At 34.3% G+C, this 27,876-nt stretch overlaps 3 protein-coding genes across 9 annotated transcripts in view; 1 reads left to right on the top strand and 2 right to left on the bottom strand.

The window, feature by feature from the left end:
- LOC105327694 (uncharacterized) overlaps positions 1-27,876 on the bottom strand; it is a 137,310-nt gene that overhangs the window by 59,426 nt on the left and 50,008 nt on the right. For 3 of the 5 annotated variants that reach the window (XM_066083140.1, XM_066083148.1, XM_066083149.1), the window contains exon 1: positions 2,185-2,278. The exons of the other annotated variants lie outside the window; for them this stretch is intronic. The gene's annotated coding sequence lies outside the window, so the exon portion shown is untranslated. Of the gene's footprint in view, positions 1-2,184; positions 2,279-27,876 lie in introns of those variants that run through there. 5 annotated transcript variants of the gene reach the window in all.
- Positions 5,144-8,059, bottom strand: LOC136275114 (serine-rich adhesin for platelets-like). The gene has a single exon (XM_066083432.1). The coding sequence runs from the start codon at positions 8,057-8,059 to the stop codon at positions 5,144-5,146; it is 2,916 nt and encodes a 971-aa protein (XP_065939504.1).
- The window catches only part of LOC117683170 (ADP-sugar pyrophosphatase), a 106,288-nt gene continuing 92,362 nt past the window's right edge, over positions 13,951-27,876 (top strand). Inside the window, exons 1-9 of one of the 3 annotated variants that reach the window (XM_066083159.1) lie at positions 13,956-14,132; positions 14,627-14,694; positions 15,448-15,497; positions 16,439-16,546; positions 16,861-16,956; positions 17,815-17,870; positions 18,816-18,861; positions 19,642-19,695; positions 20,890-21,125. In XM_066083159.1, coding sequence (XP_065939231.1) covers positions 14,004-14,132; positions 14,627-14,694; positions 15,448-15,497; positions 16,439-16,546; positions 16,861-16,956; positions 17,815-17,870; positions 18,816-18,861; positions 19,642-19,695; positions 20,890-20,966 — 684 coding nt within the window. In that variant the 5' untranslated portion in view covers positions 13,956-14,003 and the 3' untranslated portion in view covers positions 20,967-21,125. Of the gene's footprint in view, positions 14,133-14,626; positions 14,695-15,447; positions 15,498-16,438; positions 16,547-16,860; positions 16,957-17,814; positions 17,871-18,815; positions 18,862-19,066; positions 19,536-19,641; positions 19,696-20,889; positions 21,126-27,876 lie in introns of those variants that run through there. The other 2 variants (XM_066083163.1, XM_066083162.1) reach the window with 2 other exon arrangements.

Below are 27,876 nucleotides of genomic sequence, written 5' to 3'. Positions count from 1 at the left end.
TATCTTTATTTCAGTCATTAATATACTCAAAGATATAACTTTTTTGAGTTAGGGGGGATTCAACCGACCTGTAGTCAGGGAAAAAAGGATAACGAAAGACTAAACAAACGACATTAGAAAAGGAAATATTCAACCTTTATAGGAAGGGCTGTGTTGAATATTATAGAAACGATCTGTATATATATACGAGTTGGTTGGTGTACCGTGGGGTGGGTTGATCCGCGTTTGCACATACATGTATAAAACAGGTTTGATGTCACAAATGATTATAACATTCCTATATTTACAACTATTGAAAGAATCTTTTCTCTTCGGTCAGACACTTGGAGAAAGATAATGCCCATCATAAACTAATGCACCACAAGTTAATTCACCAGTTCACCGCCCATTCACACTGCATGGTCTGATTACTTCATTTATTTCAAAATGCATATACTGTTTATAAATAATCACGTTTTAAAAGAATTAATGTACGGCATAAATTTTAGAAGGCCATAAATGCTACCTCTACCATGCCTGCCCAGTCAGAAATTGACGCATTTTGTCAGTAACTTTGTGACTTGTTTGCAATTTTAATAGGTTTCATCATTTAACAGATGTCAGTTTCTGACACCATGTCTGACACCAGCAATCGTGTTTATTTCAGCAGCAAAACCACCGCACACTACCACTTGTTGGAAGGAAAGGTTATATACATGTACATGTATCAGTGGTGTCAGAAGCAAATTGAAAGGGGGAAGGGGGGGGGTAGACTTATCAGAAATATTGACAATCAAAAAATAATGATGGTTATAATTATGTCTAATGTCTAACTTTGCAAAAAAAAAAAAAAATTAGAGGGGGGGGGGGCTATATAAGCACCTTAGCGTCCTATGTACTTTATGTATATAATGAAATGTCAAGAATATGAGGGATATCATGAACTTCTGTACTAAATAGGATAATCAATGAAATCGAATTTAACGATTAAAATTTAACTATACATATTTTTTTAAAACAGCGTTTTACAACTCAAGCTTGTTGCCCCCCCCCCCCCCCCCTACGCACCCCACCCCCTGCATCATTATGCTGTGAGTGAAATGTTACAGGGTTAAAGTACAACAAACATGAGTGACGGAATAAATTGTTTTGTAAATCAATCCACTTGAGTGTTTAAATTAAATTTAAAATAACAATTATATTTACTATAAAAAAAAATCACCAAAATCACTCATTTGAAGCATAGGCTCAATTCAAAAGGCTTACAATTAAAATGCATGTAAATATATACAGTACCTTTATTCGACAAACATCAAAATACACCGATGATAAGAAATTAACAAGTGCCATTCAAAGGGCTGTTTTTCCTATTTTACAAATGATCCCCATAAATCAAGTTCATGTGACTGATTTGTAAATAGGTATTTAAAATTACCTGCACGTTATTCATTTCTCTATCTTTCTGTCTGTCTGTCTGTCTGTCTGTCTGTCTGTCTGTCTGTCTCTCTCTCTGTCTCTCTCTCTGTCTCTCTCTCTCTCTCTCTCTCTCTCTCTCTCTCTCTCTCATTCATCGATTCTTCATTATTCTGGTTGAGTAAACGTATCTACAATGAGCTAGACCTTATATTGTAATTTGACGTTTCAATAAAAGCGGTCTATTCAATTCCATTAACAGACCATCGTCTTTTTTTTTTCATTTAAATGGAGTTATTGTACAGTTTGAACAAGTCTACCTATTTATATACTACATTCCTGGTGCTGCGCTATTGAATCGTTCGTCCTCGCTCTATTTCTCTTGCGCTATGAATGTTGTTTATTTTGAGAAATTTAAACCTAAGTATCCAAGTGTTAGGCAGAACTTTTCAGTTTATAATGAAAAGAAAAATGCTATATGGAAACATTAAAATTGATCATGACGCTGTTGGTTTTTTTTCTCTTGAGCTGCATGTATGCATTCGGTGTATCGTCTGGTGTTTAAGTTGATTTAATAACAAAAACATTTAGTATAAAAGAGAAAGCGTAGACAATGAATAGACAAACCGGTTATTCCCAAACATTTACTTAATGTTATTTTTATATCTTCTCCTACAATCATCACCTGTTCGGATTACCAGTACCCTCCCCCCCCCCACACACACACACAAAATCGATATACACATACGTATATTTCACTATCATTAATACCCCTGAAGATAATGCACATACCTGTAAGTGATATTCTGTATACTATTAACATCTCTTTAAAAACCAGTGCTAAACTTATATATTATATATGTACTTAAATCAAGAACCTTAACATACCTGAATAAAGACCAATCCTTATTTACCCATAATTCTTATCCGGTCTTTTTTCACTCGGAACTACTCAGATGTCTCGCGCACTCGTTTTTATGGAGCGTAGTGGAATCAGCCGAGGATTGCCGATTGGTCTTTTTTAGATATTTAAATGTCCGCAACAGATAAGAATCACTTACGTCACGCATTTGGAATTCAACTTATCATGCTAATACATTAACGAAGCGTATTGCTACCTGGTTGATACCTTTAAATATTTTCCAACAAATGTATATGAATATATATACAACGGATGTCAAGATATCGTTTTTCAGAATAAATGCATCCAAAAGAAGGAAAACGATCGAGTTGGTGAAAAGTCATTCTAACATTCGAACCGTCAATGTAACTGTCATTTATGTGTCTTTAATTACAATGACAATAATTATGTTTGTGTCACTACTTATCAATATCAATACAATACTGTAACAGTGTTTTTACTTTCAAAACTTTCCAAGTGGTTATCTTTGGGTTGTGTTTGGTTTCTTTCCTTTTTCTTTATATATTATGGCAGAATTTACTTTTCTATAATTATGGGAAGTCACGTGACTATTTTGGATTTGTCTTCCATGATTTGTATCTTAGGTGGTATATACATTAATGACTTTAAACAGACTGCAAGGAGTTCATTTATAATTTGGATCTATATATTTGTTGGATAGAAATCGGTCCTACATGTACATATAACAGGAGGATGTGGTCGTCCGGCCCTCAGGCTGTTTCTCCGTCCCTGTCCTCATCAAGATTCTAGGAGTCATCTCGAGGATATTTGTGGAGCTAATCGATTGAAACCCATATATTTACATCTACCATGTATAATTTCCTCTTTTTCTTACGGAAAAATATAGTCAATTCATAGCTCTATAGAAACAGCCAAACTGAAATTTACACGCCCCATTTCTCGATTGGTCGAAATCTACAGCGGCTACAGGACTGAAATTGACACGCCCTGTTTATCGATTGGTCTGAATCTACAGCGACCTAAGTAAACTCACGGACTGCACGAAAAAATCATGATGATGCTAGACTCAAAGTCTCACAAGAGACGAATTGGCTGTTTCTTTTTGCTAACGTGCTTATGTACATTAACAGTAATTTAGTGAATTTTACTAACTTTTCATAATCAATTTATTAATTAGTTAAAGAAAGATGTAAATATAAACAATAAAAGCGGGTTATGTATTTTTCCTGCAATGTCGCTACCTTCAATCAATGAATCACCAAAGAAAGCATTTTATTGTTTATAAATGAATCATGTACCATACGGACCCGAGGGGAGGGGTAGGGCTACATTAAAATTGTCAAAATTTGATAATTAAAAAAAAGACGTGATTTCTACTTCTGCACATCGACCGGCATGCAGGCTAAACAACATTCACAGTTCTGTTGAACAGCTAGGAAACCTTTGACCATTTGTTTTCTTCTTTAATTTCATGGTCTCTTTGGTAAGAGTTTTGATTCTAGAACAAGGATTATATTGCTATATAGTGTTAATGTGTATATATAATGTATAAATTTCTTCTTCTGTTAAATTGATACTAAATTTGATCTGACGACTAAATCCTCTACTAAAATGTTCAATTCCATGACCCCTTTTGGTGAGGGTTTTGACTCTATAGCGTAATGTTAAAAAATGGTCTTTATTTCCGCTGAAGGTGAATAAAAGGTCTGACGGTATACTAAGAGAGACTCTTCAGCCCTCTACCAAATTTTAAATTCCATGTTGCTCGGGGTAAGGATTTTGACTTTACGGCGAGGCAAATATAATCATATCGTGTTAATGTATATATTACGGGTTAATGTTTATCTTTTTTCCTTGACTTCTACTGAAACCTAATTAAAACTGACTTCATGATTCTAACCTCTACCGTAAATTAAAATTTCACAACCCTCAGGGTAGGGGGTCTTACCGGAGGGCGGGGCCAACACGATCAAGAAGGATACTTTATACAGTGCTTAAAAAATGTTAACTTTACTTTTGGGGGCTGTAAATTCTCCATATAATCACTTTGTTCTAAAACTTAGTAAAACGATTCCTCTTGGTTTATCCTATGTTTCCGAATTTCCTTAGAGATGAACTGAAATCAATTGTATGTTATTGTTTTTATTCAAAAGAAAGGAATATGTCTGAAAATCACTGTGAAGTGAATCGTGACCATGAATATACTATAATCATCATTTTATTTTACAATTTGTATGCTAAGTACATATAATGTGGGTATGAGATACATGATACTAAAACAAAAGACAGAATGTTCGAAAGAATCAAAGATTTTTTTCTTCATAGAAGCCACGCCAAACCTTAGCATACATGGTACAAGGAATGCTAGGACATACATGTATAAGCAACATGGACGCCCCCTACTGATGGCGTCCAAAGCGGCGGGAAAATCATCCACGTGGTTAGAAACCCAAAAGTTGTTGCTGTATTACGTATTTATTTAACAAATGAACTCAATGGCTACCCAGGTTATACGAGTATAACCTGGATTGAGGCAATTTACGCTTTATAATCCAACAATTTGGCATGTTGTGACTTGTTTATACCAGAATATATGTATCGACAAATTAAACTTGTGTTTGTTTTCATTTCTTTATTAAACAAATTCCATCATTAGTTTATTTCCGGAATTTGTCCGTCCCTGTTAAAGGTCAGGATATGCCATCGGTCCTTGGAGAGATTGGTGATATCAGGTAAATTGTTGGAGAGATTAGTGATATCAGGTAAGTTGTTGGAGAGGTTGGTGATATCAGGTAAGTTGTTGGAGAGATTAGTGATATCAGGTAAGTTGTTGGAGAGGTTGGTGATATCAGGTAAGTTGTTGGAGAGTTAGATGATATCAGGTAAGATGTTGGAGAGTCTGGTGATATCAGGTAAGTTGTTGGAGAAGTTGGTGATTTCAGGTAAGTTGTTGGAGAGGTTGGTGATATCATGTAAGTTGGTGGGGAGGTTGGTGTTATCAGGTAATTTGTTGGAGAGGTTGGTGATATCATGTAAGTTGTTAGAGAGTTTGGTAATATCAGGTAAGTTATTGGAGAGTTTGGTGATATCAGGTAAGTTGTTGGAGAGTCTGGTGATATCATGTAAGTTGTTGGAGAGGCTGGTGTTATCAGGTAATTTGTTGGAGGGGTTGGTGATATCATGTAAGTTGTTAGAGAGTCTGGTGATATCATGTAAGTTGTTGGAGAGGTTGATGATATCAGGAAATTTGTTGGAGAGGTTGGTGATATCAGGTAAGTTGTTGGAGAGTTTGGTGATATCAGGTAAGTTGTTGAAGAGTCTGGTGATATCAGATAAGTTGTTGGAGAGTTTGGTGATATCAGGTAAGTTGTTGGAGAGTCTGGTGATATCAGGTAAGTTGTTGGAGAGGTTGGTGTTATCAGGTAAGTTGTTGGAGAGGCTGGTGATATCAGGTAAGCTGTTGGAGAGGTTGGTAATATCAGGTAAGTTTTTGAAGAGTTTGGTACTATCAGGTAAGTTGTTGGAGAGTCTGGTGATATCAGGTAAGTTGTTGGAGAGTCTGGTGATATCATGTAAGTTGTTGGAGAGGTTGGTGTTATCAGGTAATTTGTTGGAGAGGTTGGTGATATCATGTAAGTTGTTGGAGAGTCTGGTGATATCATGTAAGTTGTTGCAGAGGTTGATGATATCAGGTAATTTGTTGGAGAGTCTGGTGATATCAGGTAAGTTGTTGGAGAGTCTGGTGATATCATGTAAGTTGTTGGAGAGGTTGGTGTTATCAGGTAAATTGTTAGAGAGTTTGGTAATATCAGGTAAGAGTTTGGAGAGTTTGGTGATATCAGGTAAGTTGTTGGAGAGTCTGGTGATATCATGTAAGTTGTTAGAGAGGTTGGTGTTATCAGGTAAGTTGTTGGAGAGGTTGATGATATCAGGTAAGTTGTTGGAGAGTCTGGTGATATCATGTAAGTTGTTGGAGAGGTTGGTGTTATCAGGTAATTTGTTGGAGAGGTTGGTGATATCATGTAAGTTGTTGGAGAGTCTGGTGATATCATGTAAGTTGTTGCAGAGGTTGATGATATCAGGTAATTTGTTGGAGAGTCTGGTGATATCAGGTAAGTTGTTGGAGAGTCTGGTGATATCATGTAAGTTGTTGGAGAGGTTGGTGTTATCAGGTAAATTGTTAGAGAGTTTGGTAATATCAGGTAAGAGTTTGGAGAGTTTGGTGATATCAGGTAAGTTGTTGGAGAGTCTGGTGATATCATGTAAGTTGTTAGAGAGGTTGGTGTTATCAGGTAAGTTGTTGGAGAGTTTGGTGATATCAGGTAAGTTGTTGGAGAGTCTGGTGATATCAGGTAAGTTGTTGGAGAGGTTGGTGTTATCAGGTAAGTTGTTGGAGAGGCTGGTGATATCAGGTAAGCTGTTGGAGAGGTTGGTAATATCAGGTAAGTTTTTGAAGAGTTTGGTACTATCAGGTAAGTTGTTGGAGAGTCTGGTGATATCAGGTAAGTTGTTGGAGAGTCTGGTGATATCATGTAAGTTGTTGGAGAGGTTGGTGTTATCAGGTAATTTGTTGGAGAGGTTGGTGATATCATGTAAGTTGTTGGAGAGTCTGGTGATATCATGTAAGTTGTTGCAGAGGTTGATGATATCAGGTAATTTGTTGGAGAGTCTGGTGATATCAGGTAAGTTGTTGGAGAGTCTGGTGATATCATGTAAGTTGTTAGAGAGGTTGGTGTTATCAGGTAAGTTGTTGGAGAGGTTGATGATATCAGGTAAGTTGTTGGAGAGTCTGGTGATATCATGTAAGTTGTTGGAGAGGTTGGTGTTATCAGGTAATTTGTTGGAGAGGTTGGTGATATCATGTAAGTTGTTGGAGAGTCTGGTGATATCATGTAAGTTGTTGCAGAGGTTGATGATATCAGGTAATTTGTTGGAGAGTCTGGTGATATCAGGTAAATTGTTGGAGAGTCTGGTGATATCATGTAAGTTGTTGGAGAGGTTGGTGTTATCAGGTAAATTGTTAGAGAGTTTGGTAATATCAGGTAAGAGTTTGGAGAGTTTGGTGATATCAGGTAAGTTGTTGGAGAGTCTGGTGATATCATGTAAGTTGTTAGAGAGGTTGGTGTTATCAGGTAAGTTGTTGGAGAGGTTGATGATATCAGGTAAGTTGTTGGAGAGTCTGGTGATATCATGTAAGTTGTTGGAGAGGTTGGTGTTATCAGGTAATTTGTTGGAGAGTCTGGTGATATCAGGTAAGTTGTTGGAGAGTCTGATGATATCATGTAAGTTGTGGGAGAGGTTGGTGTTATCAGGTAATTTGTTGGAGAGGTTGATGTTATCAGGTAAGTTGTTGGGGAGTCTGGTGATATCATGTAAGTTGTTGGAGAGGTTGGTGTTATCAGGTAATTTGTTGGAGAGTCTGGTGATATCAGGTAAGTTGTTGGAGAGTCTGATGATATCATGTAAGTTGTTGGAGAGGTTGGTGTTATCAGGTAATTTGTTGGAGAGGTTGGTGATATCATGTAAGTTGTTGGAGAGTCTGATGATATCAGGTAAGTTGTTGGAGAGGTTGATGATATCAGGTAAGTTGTTGGAGAGTCTGGTGATATCATGTAAGTTGTTGGAGAGGTTGGTGATATCAGGTAAGTTGTTGGAGAGTCTGGTGATATCAGGTAAGTTGTTGGAGAGTATGGTGATAGCAGGTATGTTTTGGGAGAGATTGGTAATATCAGGTAAGTTTTTGGAGAGTTTGGTACTATCAGGTAAGTTGTTGGAAAGACACATCGCTCTGGCCGGAAGAAAGTGTTTCATCTTTGATTGTTATTTCCTGGCGAGGATTATCCCATTTTTGAGATTTTCAATTACCTTGTAATTTATTTCGCCATAGGATCTGGTGTAATCAAAAATGGCATACTTCTCCTTGTTGTAGAAATTGGCTATATCTGCTGTCGGTCCGTTGAGGAGAATAATAGCATTATATCTTCATTTAGATATTCATCTAAGGTTGATTTTCCTTTTCCTCCTTCTTGATCGTACATGTAGATCCATAAGATCTGCTTGTTATGTTGTGATAATAGAGCTAGTTCTGCTTTACGCTGCCAATCGTAGAACTGTAAAATTTTTATTTCATCTGTTAATATTTCTTCGTCTTCTCTCTGGAATTCGTCTAAGCATTCCTTGAATTGTTTCTGATGCCATGGGATCATTCCACAATAAGGATATCTTGTTGGGTTGAATTCAGCATGTTTCCGGGAGTAAAGGTATGCCTTGGATATAATCGAGAGGTAATCCTTGTCATGTCCATCGCCCATACATTTGTAGTCCTTCTTGCTGATGTATCTATATAACGGAGTCCTTCACACTTAATATTAGTGACCTGGATATCATTTGGTTTTATCCGGTATTCCTCTTTGAGAGCTTTCTTCATGTCCTCTAGTCCTCATTCATCTTTGGGTATGCTTGATAAAGCATGACAATGTCCATTTGGGATGTAATAGCAACCACATTCGTTTCCGATAGTAAGTCCTTTGATAAATGGATTATGTTTTAATTCTATTCCAAGTTTCTTCACAACTTCGTACTTACATGGTTTCTGGAAAGTCAGGAAAAAGTTAATTTAATTTTTTGTAACTTGTTGTACAAATTGAGTCCGTTTTACTTTTTAAAATAACATAAATCTGTTCAAAATTTTAACGTAACGTCAAGCGGATTAGTCCCTTTTTGACGTTGGTGCATTGCGACGTGTCTTGTGACGTAAAATCCAGGTTATACAAATTAAACTAAATTGTTCTATCCAATCAAATGCCGCGTTCCAACCAGAATTAAATTATTATAGCATTGAATCATGATTTTTTGAAGTATACACTCTCATAACTGCAGCGGTGTGTGCATACAAATTGAATAACGCGCGTTAGCGCGTTATGAAAATTTGTATGCACACACCGCTGCAGTTATGAGAGTGTATACTTCAAAAAATCATGATTCAATGCTTATATTTACATTTTTGTAACTTCTTGCCTTGTCTGCAAATGTGATTCATACCTTAAAATTCCTATCTTATCCTAAGGGTAAGTTAATATTAATGGAAGAACCACAGTAACAGCTTTGATTTTCGCTTGTGACGTTGCAGTTTACAGCGTTCAACGTTTGTGACGTCATAATAAAACTCGTCAATTTGATCTTTGACTACTTGTTGCATTTAGAGGCATTTGAAGATCACAGAATTTAATGAAAAAACACAGTAGAATGTAAATATTTAAGCATTGAATCATTATTTTTTAAAAGATTGAATAATGAAAATTTGTCTGCGCACACTGCTGCAGTTATGAGACTATATCTTTCAAAAAATAATGATTTAATGCTTATATTTACATTTTTTTAACTTCTTGCCTGGTTTGCAAATGTGATTTAAACGTCAAAATTTCTGTTTTATCCTAAGGGTAAGTTCAAATTAATGGAAGAGCTACTGTAACAGCCACATGCGTGAACTTTTATTCTCGCTTGTGACGTTGCATTTTACAGAGTTCAACGTCTGTGACTAGTCATTCTAACCTTTGAGTACCCTGTGTGTGTTACGGTCTTATAACTGCAGTAGCTTTTCATACACTTTACATGCAAAAATATTTTGAATGTAAATATTACAATTTAAAAAAAAATGATAGAATCTACACGAAGCAGTATGGAGGACTTTAAAATGTTCTTTAAAACAAAGTTCATGAATCCTAAACGTGAAAGAAAGAAAGATTAATTTTACAGTATTTTGATAAATATTGTCCACTGTCCGAGAGCTTTGGGTGGGATAAAACGTTACATTTTTTTTCAAAAACATTATTACATCAATTTTAGTTAATTAATTGTAGCGGCTAGCCCATATAGCACCAGCAAGGAACGATGTCCAGCGTTAATGAATATCAGGCAGCAATTTTTAAGAATAAAGAATCATTCCTTGAGTATTATAAGGTGATAAATTTGGCTGGGGCGTTATTAAATCCAACAAAGGTTGAAGGGCTCTTTATAAAATTTGATCATCCTGACCCTATTTGATCTTTTCACAATAATCAAAGAATGATTCCTTATTAATTACATGTATATTTATATTATTTTCAGCAATTGTACGGTTAAATATTAGATTATGCAAACCACGTTTGCGCCCCAAGAATACGTCATTTGAATTTGTTGGACTCTTGCGGACAAAGACACTGAAAAATGTAAAAAAAAAAAAAAAAAAAAAAAAAAAATATTTTCAGCGATAAACAATGACAAACTTTAATTCATAATTAAGGACATTGGAGAGACAATGTCTTTTTATAATTTTATATCTTTTATTTCCGACTAATGTTTATAAATGAAAAAAAAAACCAAGAAGTCTAGATCAAGATCGCAATATTAAATACCTTTACTATCATATTTACAAATCTGTTATTTAAAACTGAAATCTATCAATGCTGCATAATGACGATTTCTTAAATTCAATAGGATTTTACCATGTTATTTTCTTTTATAATTAAAACCACATGCTGTTATACACCGATTATGACTATGAACTAAAATTTTAAACCTAGAAAAAAATATATGGTTGTGTAGCATATTTCAAAATTGAAAATCGTCGATTAACAAGCCTATACACCAAGTTAGTTTAATTAAGGAGGCTGGTTAACAAATTAACCACCAGAGCTTCCTAAATTTTAAGACTGATCTATAAACTATAATATAAAATAGGGAAAAATCCAAATCATAGTATTTTAGCTTTTAAATTTGGGTATTTTCCTGCAATCTTTTCCTATAATCTTTTATGGAGCTCTTGTAAAGAAAATTAATACAGTCCAAGGCCACGACCATCAATCCCTCAAAAAAAGTTTATTATTAATTTATTAAAATAAATATTTAAGAAATAAGGTAACATTTTTTTATGTCTATCGGGATATAAATACGGGTTGGTCACGTGATCAAATCTCATAAAGCCCGAAGGGCTTTATGATAGATTTGATCACGTACCAACCCGTATTTATATCCCGATAGACATAAAAAAATGTTACCTTATTTCTTATATTTATATTTGTTGCAAGTTATGACACTAACATTGCTCCATACTTCATTTCCTGTGTTGACCTAGATAGCCGCTTCGTTTAAAATGGCGTCACAAAAATAGTTCTGCCGGTTGTAATACATTTAATCAACAAAAGGAATGAATTTAACAATATTTTGTGAAAACAATTCAATTCTTAACAACAAGTAGAAATTTTAAAAAGATTATTAACGTCCACTCATTAAATGACGGTTGGGATTAACGCGGAACATCACTACTTCCGTTAAAGTAATCCGGTCGGCCATTACTTGTTAAAGTTGAAAACGCAGTGATTGAAGACGGACTTGGCGAGAATTTCTGAAGACATTGTGGTTCTGACCGAAGAATTGCATGAAGCGTCATAGGATGGCATTTCTGTCGGGTTACCGTCGATTTCTTCTCGTGGAACAACAGAGAGAGATGCAGATGGAGCTCGTGTTGTGGCGATTGACATAGTAGATGAGCTACACGAAAGGTTGGTGATTTTGCGATTGTTATGATTAGGGTTAGTAACATTTGACAGACATGAACTAACTGAGCGTTTTTGTTCATCTGACAGGTGACGATTGTATGTCTTAAGAGAAGCTTCACAACGGTGGCCACTCATATACATTATCTGACGTGACTCGAATCCCTGATCACTCATGGCTGTTATTGATGTTGCGCGCAGACAGTGAGGTGTGTAAGTGTTCATGCATTTGGATGACTTGCAAATGTCGGACATGAAGCCACTGAATGATCTCTTTGCTAGAGGTTTTGATGTGTACCAGAGATCTGCACTAGGATTATGCAGTGCATCTTTGAAACAAGAGTTGAACAAACTAAGAGCACTGCTGTCTGTCTTAGAGAGAAGCAGACGTAGCATTTTAACTGGACAGATCTCACTCTCAGGAACCTCATAGATTCTCTTTCCAGATGGAGCTTCTTCTGATCGAATACCCCCCTGGAAGTTTTTCTGTTGTGTTTCGTGGCAAAGAGTTACATACTGGCGATTGTTCTCATCCTTTTGAAAAAGAAATGAGTCTGTTCGCAGTTGATGGTGGAACTCTAATCCACGCGTAACAAGATGTATAGACAAGTGATACCACACACATTGTCGAAGAACAATTGGATTGTAAGGAGCGGAAAGGAAGTAAGAAGAAATTCGTTCAAGGTCTTCAGGATGAATGACAGATTTGTGGTTGGTAGCCCTTGATGCACCAGTTTTCGTCATTTCTTTGAGCATTCCATCCAATGTATGGTTTGCTGATTTGAATTCCTTGTCTCGAACAATATCCATGGACCTTTTAAGGTCTTGGAGGTACCGATTGATTGCCGAACGGATAGATTTTAAAGAATTTTTGTGGTAATTTTCAGCTTGTACATCCGTCAGTTCTTCTGATCTTTTGGAAGTTGATTTCGGTTTGGCTTCACAATAAAATCTCCTTAATTTTGTCGCGAGGACCTCTGGACTGACAGTTTTGAAATCAAGGACATCAGAAAAAGCCTCCAAGTGCCAGTCTATAAATTTTAAATGAATTAATTGTTATTATTGTTTTAAATGTTGTTTAATTTTTACTGTTTATTATTTTGTTTACATTTTTGAAATTGTTTTTCATTTGTTGGTTTTGTTTGTATTAACGTTGTTTGATTTGGTTTGTTTTTTTATTTCTGTTATTGTACAGTAGTACAATCAAAGAAAATGATATGCCTTTGTGCTGGTCAATGTTTTGTTATACATGAATTAAATCTGTAGAACATACATTTGCTTTATTTTCAAGGATATATCTACATCATCATTGTATGTTTTATTCTTTTTTTTGTTAATTTTTTTCAAATTGTTAATTTTAATCATCAGTTTCTGTAAATAAATTTGTGTTGTTGTTTTTTTACATTTAATTTTAGACATGTTAAGTTTCCTGATATAATTTTTAAATGAGCCAAACATATACCTTGGAAGAGTTTCACTCCCCATTTCGTATTTCGTTTGGTGGAATTAGACTGTCGGGAGTCCTCAAACATTTGAATCTGTTCTTCAGTCATAGATTTAAATCTCTTTGGGGGGGCAGGCACCCCAGGTCTAGGAAGGCCCTCCATATCTGAAATTTCGAGCGCAGCCTCAACTTCTTTAGTTTCTTCTACACTTACAGGAGCCATAAATGGGAGATCCAATGAGGCCAAGATATCATTATCTAACAATAGATATAGTTCTGGCTCGTTTTCACTAATATGGAAATCACCATATTCTGCCATGTTTTGAGAAGTGAATGCCAAAAGCAGACGGATATTTTAAAATGCAAATTAATTATTTAATAAATTGAAAAATAAATGTATTTTGAACAGATTTTATTCTGTGTACTAAAATTATCGTGGTTTTTATGTGCAAGTATGTTTTAAACGCCTTCCTGTTGATTTCAGTCGGATTTGTTTTCGTAGTAAAAGTAGTAACCTAGTTCTCACGAGGTCATTGTATTCATACGCGCTCGTAGCGTGACCTCTTGACCCATAATGATGTTATGCAGAAATAACAGCGGATTGCGCAAACAGTGTTATATAAGGGAAAACATTTGCAAGTGTAAATATATTATAATAGAAGCCAATGAGGTGTTCAAATACAGCATAACGATCGGGCTCGAAATTTCCTTTTAAAAGTGAAAGTACAAGGCAGAGACGTTTCTATCGTCAATGTGTTTGTGTACTTTTAGTTCCGTTCTGCGTTTACAAAAGAGAACAACTTCATTAAGGAGAGTAAAATTAATACAAGCATTCTATACCATGGCTTCTCCAAACGCTGCCAAATTTGTGAAAGAAGAGGTCTGCTCTTTAAAATAAAATTCAAAAGCCTCAAGGGGTCACTGGGGCTCGTCACGAAGTTTTTTCAACCTTCTATATATATACCACCTCTATACTATAAAATACATATAATGTATTTTATAGTATAGAGGTGGTATATATATAGAAGGTTGAAAAAACTTCGTGACGAGCCCCTGTGAGGGGTCTTAATAGCTGCAATAATCATTAATGTAGTTCTGTCCAATTTTGTACACAGTCGTGAATTCAAATATTATTGATTTGATTGGGTGTTTTTTTTTAATTATTGTTTATTTACGTGTAGCTAAAAAGGAATTAATTCTTTAAAATGCTTATTCAAATGTCTAACTTTTATTCAAAATACCCATGTGATTGCATATACTTTGATATTTGATGCAAGTCAATGAAATGTTTTTCTTTGTTTATAGTCACTGTTGTTCCAAGTTATCGCTAATTTATTCTAGTTTACTTATCGTTTTTGCTTAAATTTTCTTTAGGAAGTTGCAAGAGGAAAGTGGCTTTCCTTGAATAATATCACCTACACAGATCCTACGGGAAGAGAAAGGTATGTTATATCAATGATCTGTATAAACCTCACATCTAACAAAAAATTAAAAAAGAGTTATCTACTTGTATTTATTGTATTTATATGCAAGATTTTGAGATTTTTTTTTGAAAGTCACAGTTTAAAGGACATTGTAAGAATTTGGTTCAAACTTAATATGTGTTGTTTAATTGTTTACAATGTTTTAGTAATGCATTTCTAACGATCAAGCAAAATTTGAGTGTCAGTCGTAAAGTTATATGCAAAATACAGGGCTCCCAACACTTTGTCAAGCACACAAGGCTTGTGCCATGTTTTTGTTTTCATTGGTTCAATATATCAGTAAAGTTCTTTTTCAAGCTGATTTTCTATCTGCTAATTTATTTTGCACATAAATAAACAGTACCTATTGTTTGTCTTATTCATTTTTGGTCATATAAAACTGGAATTTTCTGTATCATATTTTGAAAAATGTATGCACTAAAAAAAAACAGGACCTGAGCTTTGCTTACATAACAAAAATTCCGTGTCTCACTTATAACCTCCAAGACTGTCAAACAATTTGATTGACTTTGCTGAATCATTGTTAACATTAAAAAAACAGAAACATGAAATTAAATCAAAATCATGACTATGTCTCTTTAAAAGCCATTTTAAGAAATCATTGTTTGTCTGAATTTCATTTAATTGATAATAAACTTTAAAAAAATCACTTATACTGTCAGAAAAAGTATACATGTAATAATTGCCTTTATTGTTCTGCTCTATACAAAGACAGTGGGAGTGTGTGAAGCGGACAACACGACAAACAGATTCAGCCGATGGTGAGTAGAATTTTATATAATCACAGTAAACTTTATTATTAAGAAATGTTTTAGTGAGGTCAAAATATAATTTAGGGCGTTTTATATTAAGACTGAAAATATACTAGTACATTGGAGCCTCAGTTATCCGGACGCTTTCGTTCCAAAGTCCAATCGTCCGGATAGGTGAAGCGTTTGGATATCTGAAATGTGTCTATTGTTGTCAGAAATGATAATGTATTTGTATCCGATGGCTCCCAGTGTTGATACTATTTTTTTGGCCTTTCATGCCATATAGCAACACATGCTAGAGATGATATGAACGTTTTTAGATATAAAGAACTCTGCTTTATTTTATTGTTTTGTCATGAAATATTAACCGGCTAATAATGATAACCGAATCTAGCTAAATTCTTTGTGTCCAAGTGTGATATGTGTGTGATACACTGTTGTTCGCAATTTTCCAATTTTTGAAAGTGGTTTGGGAGGTCAGTGTTTTTATACAAGCTACTCATGAGGATCTAGCACGTAAAAAAGGTGTGAAACTTAATTGACAGGGGTAATTTTTTGTACTGAGTATGGTATCATCAAATTTTACCGTCCGGTTAAATGAAGCAAGATTAGTAGTAAATCAGTGTTTTGTGGTAAAAACAGACCGTCCGGATCCAGAATGCGGAATTCCGGATAAATGAGACAAAATAACATATAAAAAATCTGTTCCCAATTAAAATCGTCCGTAAACTGAAGCGTCCGGTTATCTGGCGTCCGGATATCTGAGGCCCCACTGTATATCATTTGGTAGATCCAGAAATTTTACCTAAAAGGATACAAGGGATAACCCCTATCCCCACTCCACCCCTAGGTCTGCGCATGGTACATGTATACATGTATTTATAACAGTACACTCAATGCTCTGATACCCTCATTATACACAGACAGTGCACTTGTTATTTATCTGACAGCTGTAGGTATCATCGCAATCCTGAAGCGGATGCTGAAGTTTGACTGTATCGTGCTGGTCCTCCAATATCGACCCCCGATGAAATGCTGCACCGTGGAATTTCCTGCTGGTAAGTCTACATGATCCTGTCTTCTTTTGTTATTGTGTATACTTTATTAGTTTGTTTATTGCTTTTGAGTTGGTCATTCTTTCTGTTAAAAGGGGGAGGGGTTGTTATTTCCTTTCTACGGTGATTTTTGTTGTTTTGCTTTGTACATTATATTTTGGTTGCTTTTGTTGTTGTTTTTTTTTTTTTTTTATATGTTTGTTTTTGGGGTTTTTTTTTCATTTTTATTTTTTTCTGGGGAGGGAGGGGGTCTGTCTATTTTAAAGCACTTTAAGCCATGATAAGTGAACTCTCAGATATCTGACTTTTTGTTGCAGGCCTAGTGGATGCTGGTGAATCTCCTGAAACAGCGGCCGTCCGAGAGCTTTACGAAGAAACGGGGTACACAGCCTCGGTCAAACATGTTACCCCAGGTAAGTCAGTATGGGAAAGTTATAAGTATGAGTAATACATCAGGTAACAATCCAAATGGAAGCCTGTAATATAGAAGGGGGAGAATAGTTATTACATGTTATTGAAAATTAGAACCATTTTAACAAGAGCTTGGACTTTGGGTAGTAGTTAACAGCATTGTGACGTAGGCCTGTCTATTTCGTTGCTAGCCACTCAGCCAGGGCTCTTAGAAATCAACAAGATTTGTCTGGATTTTGAGCTAAGACTACTCAATCGGTGAATATTTCACTTGAAAACAGCATCATTTTTAACTTGTTACTGAAAGTCCAAGGCATTGTTAAAATGGTTTTACATGTATTTATTTGATTTTAGTTTGGTTTTTGTTGCTCTGAATCAGCTTTCTATATGTTTTATCTGATGAATCATGCATAAGAGTTCAGATTTTGACATGAGAGTGCTGGTTATAGACCAGTCAATTAATACTTATGAACTATAGGTGATGGGATTTATGTAAAAAAAAATCTGAAATTAACTAATGCAAAACAAAACTTGAGACAGGTGTGTATGAGTAAAGAAGAAAGCTAAATACAAAATGATTTCTCTTGTAATATAATTGTACTCTTATATTTGCGTATTTCATCAGCTATTACATCATCCTGATCTGAATTTGATGTGTTTTCTGTAAAAGTTGATTTGGACTGATAGAAGACAGAACATTGAGACAGCCATGATCTTTGTTCAGTAAAGGAATGAGGACTGTTTTGTTTGTCTGGTTACAAGGAATGAGGACTGTTTTGTTTGTCTGGTTACAAGGAATGAGGACTGTTTTGTTTGTCTGGTTACAAGGAATGAGGACTGTTTTGTTTGTCTGGTTACAGCTCTATGCTTTGACCCTGGCCTTGGGAACACAACGGTACAGCTAGTCACAGTGGAGGTGAGTCCAGGGTCATTAAAACTAGATCTTTGATCCGCTCCAGTAAGATCACTACACAAAGGAGGGGATCAAAGATTTAATTTTGATTAGATTGAGGTGAGTCCAAATGTACATATACATTAGATAGTTTTGATGTAACATATTTCTCTCAGAGTTATTTCCCTTGGACACCATTTTGTGGAAAAGCCAGTGAATTTTTCTCTTCAAGCAACCAATATATTTCAAAAGATTTTAGAAGAGAAGTCTAAACAATATCACAGTTACTGGTATAAGTAAATAAGGCTTAAACACATGTAAATTAATAATAAAAACAGCAGCTATAATTACACTTAGAGCTTGATCAACCTATTAAGAGGGCTTGATGGTCATTATAGCCGTTTTTAGAATATATACAGACTTTCTATAGAAAAGAAGAGTTCTATATAAAAATAAAGGAAAATACTCATAATACAAAAAGTAAAATATGAAGGTTTTTTTTTACTTTATTATGGTTTATGGCTAGAAATCTTAAAATTTCAAGTAGATTTCGAGTAGTTCTGATGGTTAATTTGTGACTGACGAGATTCCCTAAGTTGAATCTCCATGTGAAATATTAATACGTGTACCTTGTAAAAACATGTAAGAAATTAAAATACCTCTCCTCAACAGTATGTTATTCGCACAGTTTCTAACTCTTGCTCTTTTTAAAACTTCTTATTAATCAATATACACCTGCATGTACATATCATTCATGCATACATAGCAAATGACATTGGTGCTACTTGAGTATGTTGTATGTTTTTTGATCTATTAAATGTACATGTACCGGTATATTTATTGATGGCAATGATGAGTCCAGTATACGTTGATTTTTTATGAGACTTAATATGATGGATATGATGAGACTTGATCAGTTTATGGCTTTTTATAAGAATTGAAAATATGGGTATTTTGTTTATTATTCAGATTGATGGCAATGATGAGAAAAATCAAAACCCACAGCAGAAGACTGGTAAGATATTTTTTTGTCAATCCATCATTTACCTTTCGCCCTTGATTTCTGTAGCTGAAAAAAACAAATCAAACATCTGTCCCTCTCTATTCTAAAATAAAAGTGTACAAACTACATGTATGCAAATATACTACACATTCCTATGTTTAATTGCTTTTTGAAAAGCGTTTATTTTTCTGTTTCATCTTACCATCACGACTTGCAGAAGAATCAGGTAAGAGGACCATGTAAAGTATTTTACCTGATTTATGCTCGTTAAAATCCTTCACCGTCTATACATTTGAGGATGTGTACTGACTTGAGAGAAGTTGTACAGTAGATGGTGTGACAAGCACGTGAATGATATTATGCCCGTCTAAAGTATATCTTTGATCATTTGTTTTGTTGTGAAGTGAATTTATAGACACTTTGAGATTTAGAACATATGATTTTTCTCACACTTTCATGTATCCTCTATATTTATTTGTCAAGAATGTATTTTGTTTATCTAATCTATCATCTCTCTCTCTCTCATCGCTGAGCCATATTTTGTCTCTGGTAAAACAAATATATTTTCTAAACCCTCTCTCTCTCTCTCATCGCTAAGTCATAATTTTTTCTGGTAAAACAAGATATATTCTCTCTCTCTCTCTCTCTCTCTCTCTCTCTCTCTCTCTCTCTCTCTCTCTCTCACTTTTCACTAAGACACTTTTTTTTCTAATAAGCAACATAAATTTTCTTATAATCGGCAATCTGATTTCCAAACTATCACTTTCATGCAATTATTTTGTTTCTATCCAGAGTTTATAGAAGTGGTATTAATTCCTGTGGACGACCTCCTACAAAGACTGGATGGTAAGCATAACTCAGCACTTTTCATTCTTATAGCACCTGATATACATGTACATGATCTGTATTTGACAAAGCAAACCAAAATTAGCCCATAGCAAGAAAAAGAAAAAGAAGTTACACATGTATATTGTTAATAAGAATACTTAATTAATTAGAATGGTAGAGAGTTCAGTTAACTCAAATTGATTTTTTATGCCTCCCAACTTAATCTAAGGTGCATAGTGTTTTTCTTGTCTGTTTGTTTTGTGGTTTTTTAATCAGTATTTTACATAAAGATAATGCTTTGCTGGACAGTATTTAAACAGGTGCTTCCTTTGAACAAGATGACCTTTATTAAAGGGACTTTAGGTCAAGGGTAAAGTAACTCTTATCATAAGTGCTAGGTTGTCAGATCAATACATTGGCTGTACATACTTAAACATTAATGCGCAGGTGCCCCTCCCTCTAAAAAATAGATGGCCCTTTTATTGATTTTGAGTTTTCAAACTTTAAGGTCAAGGGTCACACTATCTTTGAAATTGACCATTACACCAATAGATGACTCAACATTAAACTTAATGCCCCTTAGAAGTACATGTCTCATATTTAGATCTCAAAGTCAAGGGTCAAGGTTTTATTGATATACATATAACAAGTATATATACCTGATAGAGAAAACATATTGTAACCCCTTCTGTTGGTCCACTCAGTACATTGGCATGTACAAGTAAATCTTTTCAATACTAGTATTGCCACTGAGGGGAATATTTTGTTTTGCACGGTCAAAATTTTACCTGCTATTAACTGGTCTACTTTGGTTTATTATAATGGTCACTTTTATTAATTTTCTTTTTATTTTAAAATTTAATCTTTATTATGACTATTATAATTGTCAGAAAATTCCACATATTTTATATCTTAACAAAAAGAAGACCCCATGCAGCCTATATGTAATGAGTGTGAATTTACTTGTAAACTTAAGAGGGCAAGACGGTAGTGGCCATTTTTAGACTGTATTAGTCTCAATAAAATGAAGAGTTCTGTATACAGATATAGGAAAATATTCAGATTTTAAAGCTATAATATTTATATTTTTCTTTATCAAATTATTGTGTATGGTCATAATATCATTCTTTAAATTTTCAGGTAGATCTGATTGATAACATTGTTAATTCGTTGACCATTAAGCCTCTTTAATCTTTGATTGATTTATTTCAGATTATGCAAAGTCAGGATACAGTGTTGATTCACGGGTGTATTCATACGCGTTAGGACTACAACCTAAGACTTCTTGATTAAAACTGTATAGATCTCATAAGATTGCATTATGTTATTATCTTTTGTACCAAGTCTCTATAATAATACATGTAATATGCATTATGATTTTACTAATGTTCTTCACTCATACACAACAACTTTACATAACTAAGCCAATAAATTCAATTTTATTTTTATACATGTGTCGCACACATTTTAATTTAACAGGCCACGAACGTATCCATTCATCCAGATATTACTCCTGGTCCCGTTTTGTGCAAGAGAAATTAACAGACACATGTAATAGTAAATGGTACATGTAACACACTACGACCAACGCGGATCCCGTATTTTCCCGCGACACCGTGATGGTGTTTTAATATTAGGTAAATATTTATATTATGCAAACAAGCAACGAACTCTCCATGTGAATTATCCAAATTGATTATGTACACTTTGTTTTTCTTACTGTTTATTTAATATGTATATGTTCATATGTATAACCTATGAGACATTTGTCTCTTGGAATAAAGAACTTGAACTTGAATCGTTTCCGCGATACACCGTCGCGGTATTGTCATCGCGTGATCGCGGGGCCACGATTTTACCGCGATGATGTAAGACACCGTAACAAATGTGTACTCGGTCTCTTCGATTAAATCGAGAAGAAGAAAAACGCTCTTTGTTTTCTATTTGTTTTAATTTTTGTTAGAAGTAAGATATTATAGATACTATAAGAAAAAAAAATTACATGTACATATGTAATAGTACATGCACAAGAAGATGTTCAAGAATATGTTACAACATGATAGTATTATACACTGTATATGTATATCTGCACTGTAGGTCATTAAGTGCACCAGCGCTCTAGCTACAATGTACATTTTCAGATTTTTAGGTTAACAGAGTCGGTCAGTATTTTGTTATGAAACGAATGCATGGTATTGTGTAGAATCCCCCCCTTCCCGCATGTCAAAGGCAATCGTTACCACATTACCGCCCCCCCCCCCCCCATTAAAAACCTCCATCAACTACTAGACGTTATTTTCGCTTGGGATAATAGTATATTAATTAATAGTATAGTCAAAACAAGACACCGTTAATAGTCACCGCGCCTGTGGGTGAATGTAGCGAGTTTGTAGACGATTTACAGCCGTTCGCCAGAATTTATCTCTAAGGTTCAGTCGTTGAGATTAAATTCATGAACTAAGTTTATACTTATTGTGGAGCAAAAGGGAAATACAAGTAGTTGTATTGACTTGGGTCATACAGATGAAAATAGTTTTAAAAGTGGTATGAAACACCTCCTGATATTAATGTGGATAAAAGTACACTATATTTGAAATACTTTTACCCGTTTTGAATTTGAAAATTGTTCAATATATGACCACAATTTTTTTTTGTGTGTGTAAAGATAAAAATTGTGAAATTCCAAATGGGTTTCGAACTCATGACCTACTCTAATGCTCATACCCAATGCTGTAAGGTGTAAAGAAACTATTTCGGAAACGAATTTTTTTTTTTACAAATATACTTGATTTTAACTTTTATTTCGATAGAAAGATTGTCACAATATGGACATGTCGCATACCACCCTTAGTTTGTTTCTGATGAATATTTAGTTCATTCTCAGTCAAATACATTTATATATTAGTTTTTAAAAATCAATGAACCATGTGCTTATAGAATGTTGAATGACTAAAAATAAGAATCCCAATAGCATATCATATGTCATCGTCCCAAACTAAAGGTCTCTGATCGAGTAGCGGAGTGGATCTGAACCCCTTGACTTGGGAAGATGTTTAAATGAAAAGAAAATTAATAATTCCTTTAATTTAATACAAATTTAGATAATCCAAAGAATGCGGGTTATGTTGAAAATGTAGCCAATTATCAATTTTCATTTATTAAAAGAAAATTAAAGAAAAGGTACCATATTATGATTATTGCAGATGATTTCATTGCACCGGCATGTACCATACACTAGAGAAAACACGTTTTTGCTAGACTGTGTTTTCCATTATGCAGTTTAAAAAATGACAGTACATTGCCTTTTTGCTGAGTGTTATGCAATATGTCATTGGTATGCTATATATAATCTGTCAAGGCATGAATGAGATGTGCATACTTTGGAAAACTACTGCACCGTTTATTGATGTGCTAAAATATATACATACATACACTCTATATACAAACTACTAAAATATATACATACACTCTTTATATGATGTGGACGACTGCGTTCTATCATTCAAATATAAAACAAAATACTAGACACTGAATTGGACCAAGTCCTTGTGAACTTCCTGTTGGTTTTTGGGAAAAGTCTTGATTATTTGATTATTTCCATTGGCAGGGGGGGGGGTGTTCTTCGTAAAGGACGACCAATAATGAATAAGCTAAGAATAATGGACGTCCATGTATAAGTAATTTCAATCGTAACATTTTCTCTCCTCGTGTACTTCCTCATGCGCGGATCTCGGGGACCTAGTTGGGGTGGATTAAAATTCACATTGTAAAGGTACCAGAAATCAGTCTTGTTTCTCCCATGGAAAAAAATATAACAACCCCCCCCCCCCAAAAAAAAAATTATTATTGGCGCATGCTTGTTTTCCTTATTTGGTTGTGATAAGGCAAAGAAGAAATAATATATTTTATTTATTTTTTGTTTATCTTTTTAAAATTATCCTGAAAGCATTTTCCTTAAACTGCTTTACGTACACCTAATTAAAGGTGCAAGGGGAAATGGGTCGGCTTTTTGTCTGAATTTTCTATAATCTTCCTCTGTACATACTAAAGGGGCGGAAATTAAACCATGGGTTTAGGACAAGGAGATTCCCCGCTGACCTATGATGGATATTACCGATCAGGATATTGGAAAAAGGAAAGATTGTCTCCATTTCGATTGTTCTAAAGGCTGTGACAGAAAACGTGAATCATTTTGTTAAAGGAAACGGTCTATAACTTTACAACTCGAGTCAAAGACAGGCACGTCAGCTCAAATCGCGTTTCACTGCCCAGATATTCTCCAGATCCTTTTATTTTTTATTTTGTTTTTTTTTTACTTTATAAAAGAAATGTAGAGTACATCTCTCCAGGTTTATGATTAAAACTTTTATAATTGGAAGAACACCAGCTGTATGTACATTGTATGATCAATGTTTGTTTCGGTTTAGTCAAAGTAACCTGTTTAATGTAAAATGGCGTTGTAAGTAAATAGAGGGTATATATTACATATAAAAGAAATGTATAACGATTTATTCCGTAGATCACTAGGCATGTTCACCCCTCCAAACTCTGAATTAGATTCTGGGCCTATCTCTGAAAATTGCATGTGTAAAACTTTACCTGTTTTTTAAAAGATGTACATAAAAAATCTATAAAAATGGTATGTATCTTTTATATTGTTATCATTAAATCTATCACGGGTAAAAGGGGCACATCTTGAAAAATGTGTTCCTATGTGACAGGAAATTCGTCGAGTGTGACCTGTGAAAATATTTGTTCGGTATACATGTGGATTCGACCAAAAAAAAAAACAACGATCGTGTATATGTGCGTTTAGGAAGGAATTCATGAATTCGTGCACATTTCATGATTATCGTGTAAATATTTTTTAGTGCAACTCAAATTGAATTTTATAATTGTACGTGAAGAAATTCATAATTATGCTGTTCATCAGCCAGTGTAACTGCATGTAGAAAAGACGATGAGTTGTAAAACTCAATAATAATAAATTGAAAATTGAAATTGACGCAATATGCAGACCGCTGCATAATTATGATAACTTTAATTATCTACTCATGTAATCGCCTTCTCTACAGAATTGTTTGTCAGTAGTGAAAACATTAGTTTCGTTTCTAACTATTAAAGACGTCAGTGATTTTATTAAGAAACAACATTTTGTAGATGAAGATTTAACACATACGTCATGTATTGTACGCTGACTAAACAAGATTGAAATAATCAGGCTAATCTTAATCCAATGCCTGATCATTTAACGAGGCGTCACCGATTCACGCTTATATAATGTATTTTCATTTGTTTTCTTCTGTTCCGTGTCGCCGGTCATCATCATTAACTTATAAAGATAATTGTTAAAATTAATTGGACTGTTTTGATTTTAGTGCTTGTTTGATAGTTGTGCAATAATTACATAAGAATATTGAGCCGTTTGTTGTAATTTTTCAAACAATTATGTGTATGCGTTCTTCTAGAATAAACCTTGCATTTGTTTCAAGACAGCATTTTTTTTTTATTGTTAAACAATTATTTTTATTATGTAATAAATATAATAATGATTCGGCTCCAAAAAATATACCTAATGTACTTGTCGGTGTTTGTGCTCTCTGGGGGGAGGGGGGGGGGGTATGTTTTCTTTTCTTTCTGTGATTGGCTTCTTCCGATCACGACTGTGTCCCTATGAGACATCCGACAAATTATACTATTTGTGCACGCATTGCGCCTCTTACTTCTTTGTTTTCTATGCTGAAACAGCTTCATGTAAATCTAGAAAAGCATTCCAATGCGTTTTATTTCAAATGAAAACATTTACGAAGGTTGTTCGGAAATTATTGAGACATTTACTCTTACTCGAGAAAAAAAATCATTGAAATTTCACTTGAAAATAAACCAGGATGCCTGGTCTTTAACAATCTTTAACAATCTTTAAATTTAACGAAGTTAATGACATCATTTGTTCATTCCTGGTAAACTAACAAACAAACTTGCCTACATACAATGACCCGGCGCAACCACAACCTCATCGCAACGTCATTTTAACGTTTTTTCCTTGGTCCTATGTAATTAACTCCTTACAAATGAAAGTAAAACATGAACTATTCTTCATTTTTCATCTTTTCTTTTTATTCCAAAATGACAACAATCGTTAGATATACTTTCTATGATTTTCTGTGAAAAAAAAAATCGATCGAGTTATTACTTCCCAAAAGTCAACCTACTGTGGAACTTCTCTTTCATTCACTCTGTACATATCTTAAAACTGTTAAAATCAGTTTGTGTTTTAAAAACAGTACTTAATATTTAACCCCTTTGTTTTAATTGTAGTTAAACAATCGGTAAATGAACCCCAAATAGCTGAAGCTTTTGGCCCCTTTCCATCATATACGGTTACATTGTGATTCAAATCACGTTTTTAAGGTACTTCACTTCACCTACACTTATACATTTTTTTAGACACTACGTCACAAGATGGCGATTTAAATGTTTTGTTAACCTGTTTATATCGTTCGAATGGGTTGTATATCGTTGTAGCTCAGTGGCTAAAGTATTGGGATTCTGAACCGCAGATCATGAGTTCAAATCCGCGTGGAGCTTTTGTTCATGTTAACTGAATTAAATTTTTGGAAAAAGTAATTTATCATCAAAAATTGCACGTTTTTTGCCTATTAGACTTAAATACTTCTTATCCATTATAATATCTATCATAATCAAGTAATTTTCTGCTGATTTAAGAAAATAATTCACGGTGTAGTGAGCCACCTTAAATGCGCAAGAATCTTAATCAGAAGTACACTTCGCCTTTTATAAGTGAAGCTTATTCAGTCCTTGCTACATCGGAAATCAACAAAACGGTTCTTTATATACTATTTTTCATGTTTATAAAATTGCATGTAGTTCTTTCGCATTTCATTAACATGAAGCTAATTGGTGGTAACACATTTCGCCAATCATCCCTTTAAAAGAAATACTTGTTATTTTTTCATATTAAATGTACCTTTTAGAATTTTTTTTTTTTGGGGGGGGGGGTCTAGACTCCATCTCAGACACTACTATTCTGGGTATGGTAAGTATTTGAATAGAGCATCAAAAAGTACATGTAATTTATTTATTATATATTGACCTATGTATCGTTTACAATGAAGAGTATACATTTACATAAAATCAAACACCCGGCCAATTGGACTTATAAGTCACTGATAACACTAAACGATATTTTGACACATGCTGCGAGAATTTGCTTTGATTTCTATTTTGGTCCTAAGTTCTCTTGTGAAAAAAGCCTTGAAACACTTCACTGATCCTTTAATCTTAAAAGCATGTATTATAATAATAATTTCCAGACAGGTAACGTAACATAAATTAACATGTCGATATCATACCCTAGCGAACCGTGGTAACATAACATTAACGTGTAGATACTATTACCCTAGCGAACCGTTGTAACGTAACATTAACGTGTACAGTCATTTCATGCATATCTTTTACAATTTAATGCTATGCTATGGTATGCGATTTTAATGTTATGCTATGAGATTTGTAAGGTATGCTATGAGATTTGTATGCTATGCTATGAGAAATTGAAATGAAGGGCTTAATGATATGGTATGCTAAGCTATGCTATGGTATGCTATGAGATTTGAACAAAAACGCCTCCATACACAGAAGAGTTCCACACATTTCGAAGTGAAATAACAAGAATCCAAAGTTTACCTCAAATCTATCATGTAAACATTTATTTTTTTGAATAAAAACATTTAAAACCGAATTAAAATAATGCTGTATGCTATGCTATGGTATGCTATGGTATGATATGACGAATGCGATTCTATGAGATTGTATGCTATGGTATGAGATTCCAATGCTATGGTATGAGATTCCAATGCTATGCTATGAGATTTCAATGCTATGCTATGCTATGGTGTATGTTGTAAAAGATATGCTTGAATTGACTGTAGATACTAATACCTTAGCGAATCCTTCTAACATAACAATAACGTGTAGATACTAATACCCTGGCGAACCGTGGTAACATAACATTAACGTGTAGATACTAATACCCTAGCGAACTGTTGTAACGTAACATTGACGTGTAGATACTAATTCCTTAGCGAATCCTTCTAAAATAACAATAACGTGTAGATACTAATACTCTAGCGAACCGTGGTAACATAACATTAACGTGTAGATACTAATACCCTAGCGAAC

Source organism: Magallana gigas, chromosome 4, assembly GCF_963853765.1.
Source record: "Magallana gigas chromosome 4, xbMagGiga1.1, whole genome shotgun sequence".
Lineage (NCBI taxonomy): Eukaryota > Metazoa > Mollusca > Bivalvia > Ostreida > Ostreidae > Magallana > Magallana gigas.
The sequence above is the reverse complement of the archived record's forward strand: the minus strand, read 5'-3'. Positions and strand labels throughout refer to the sequence as shown.

What these genes read in the sequence shown, in the direction of transcription:
- LOC136275114 (XM_066083432.1), bottom strand. Translation starts at nt 8,059, where the DNA reads ATGTGTCTTTCCAACAACTTACCTGATAGTACCAAACTCTCCAAAAAC.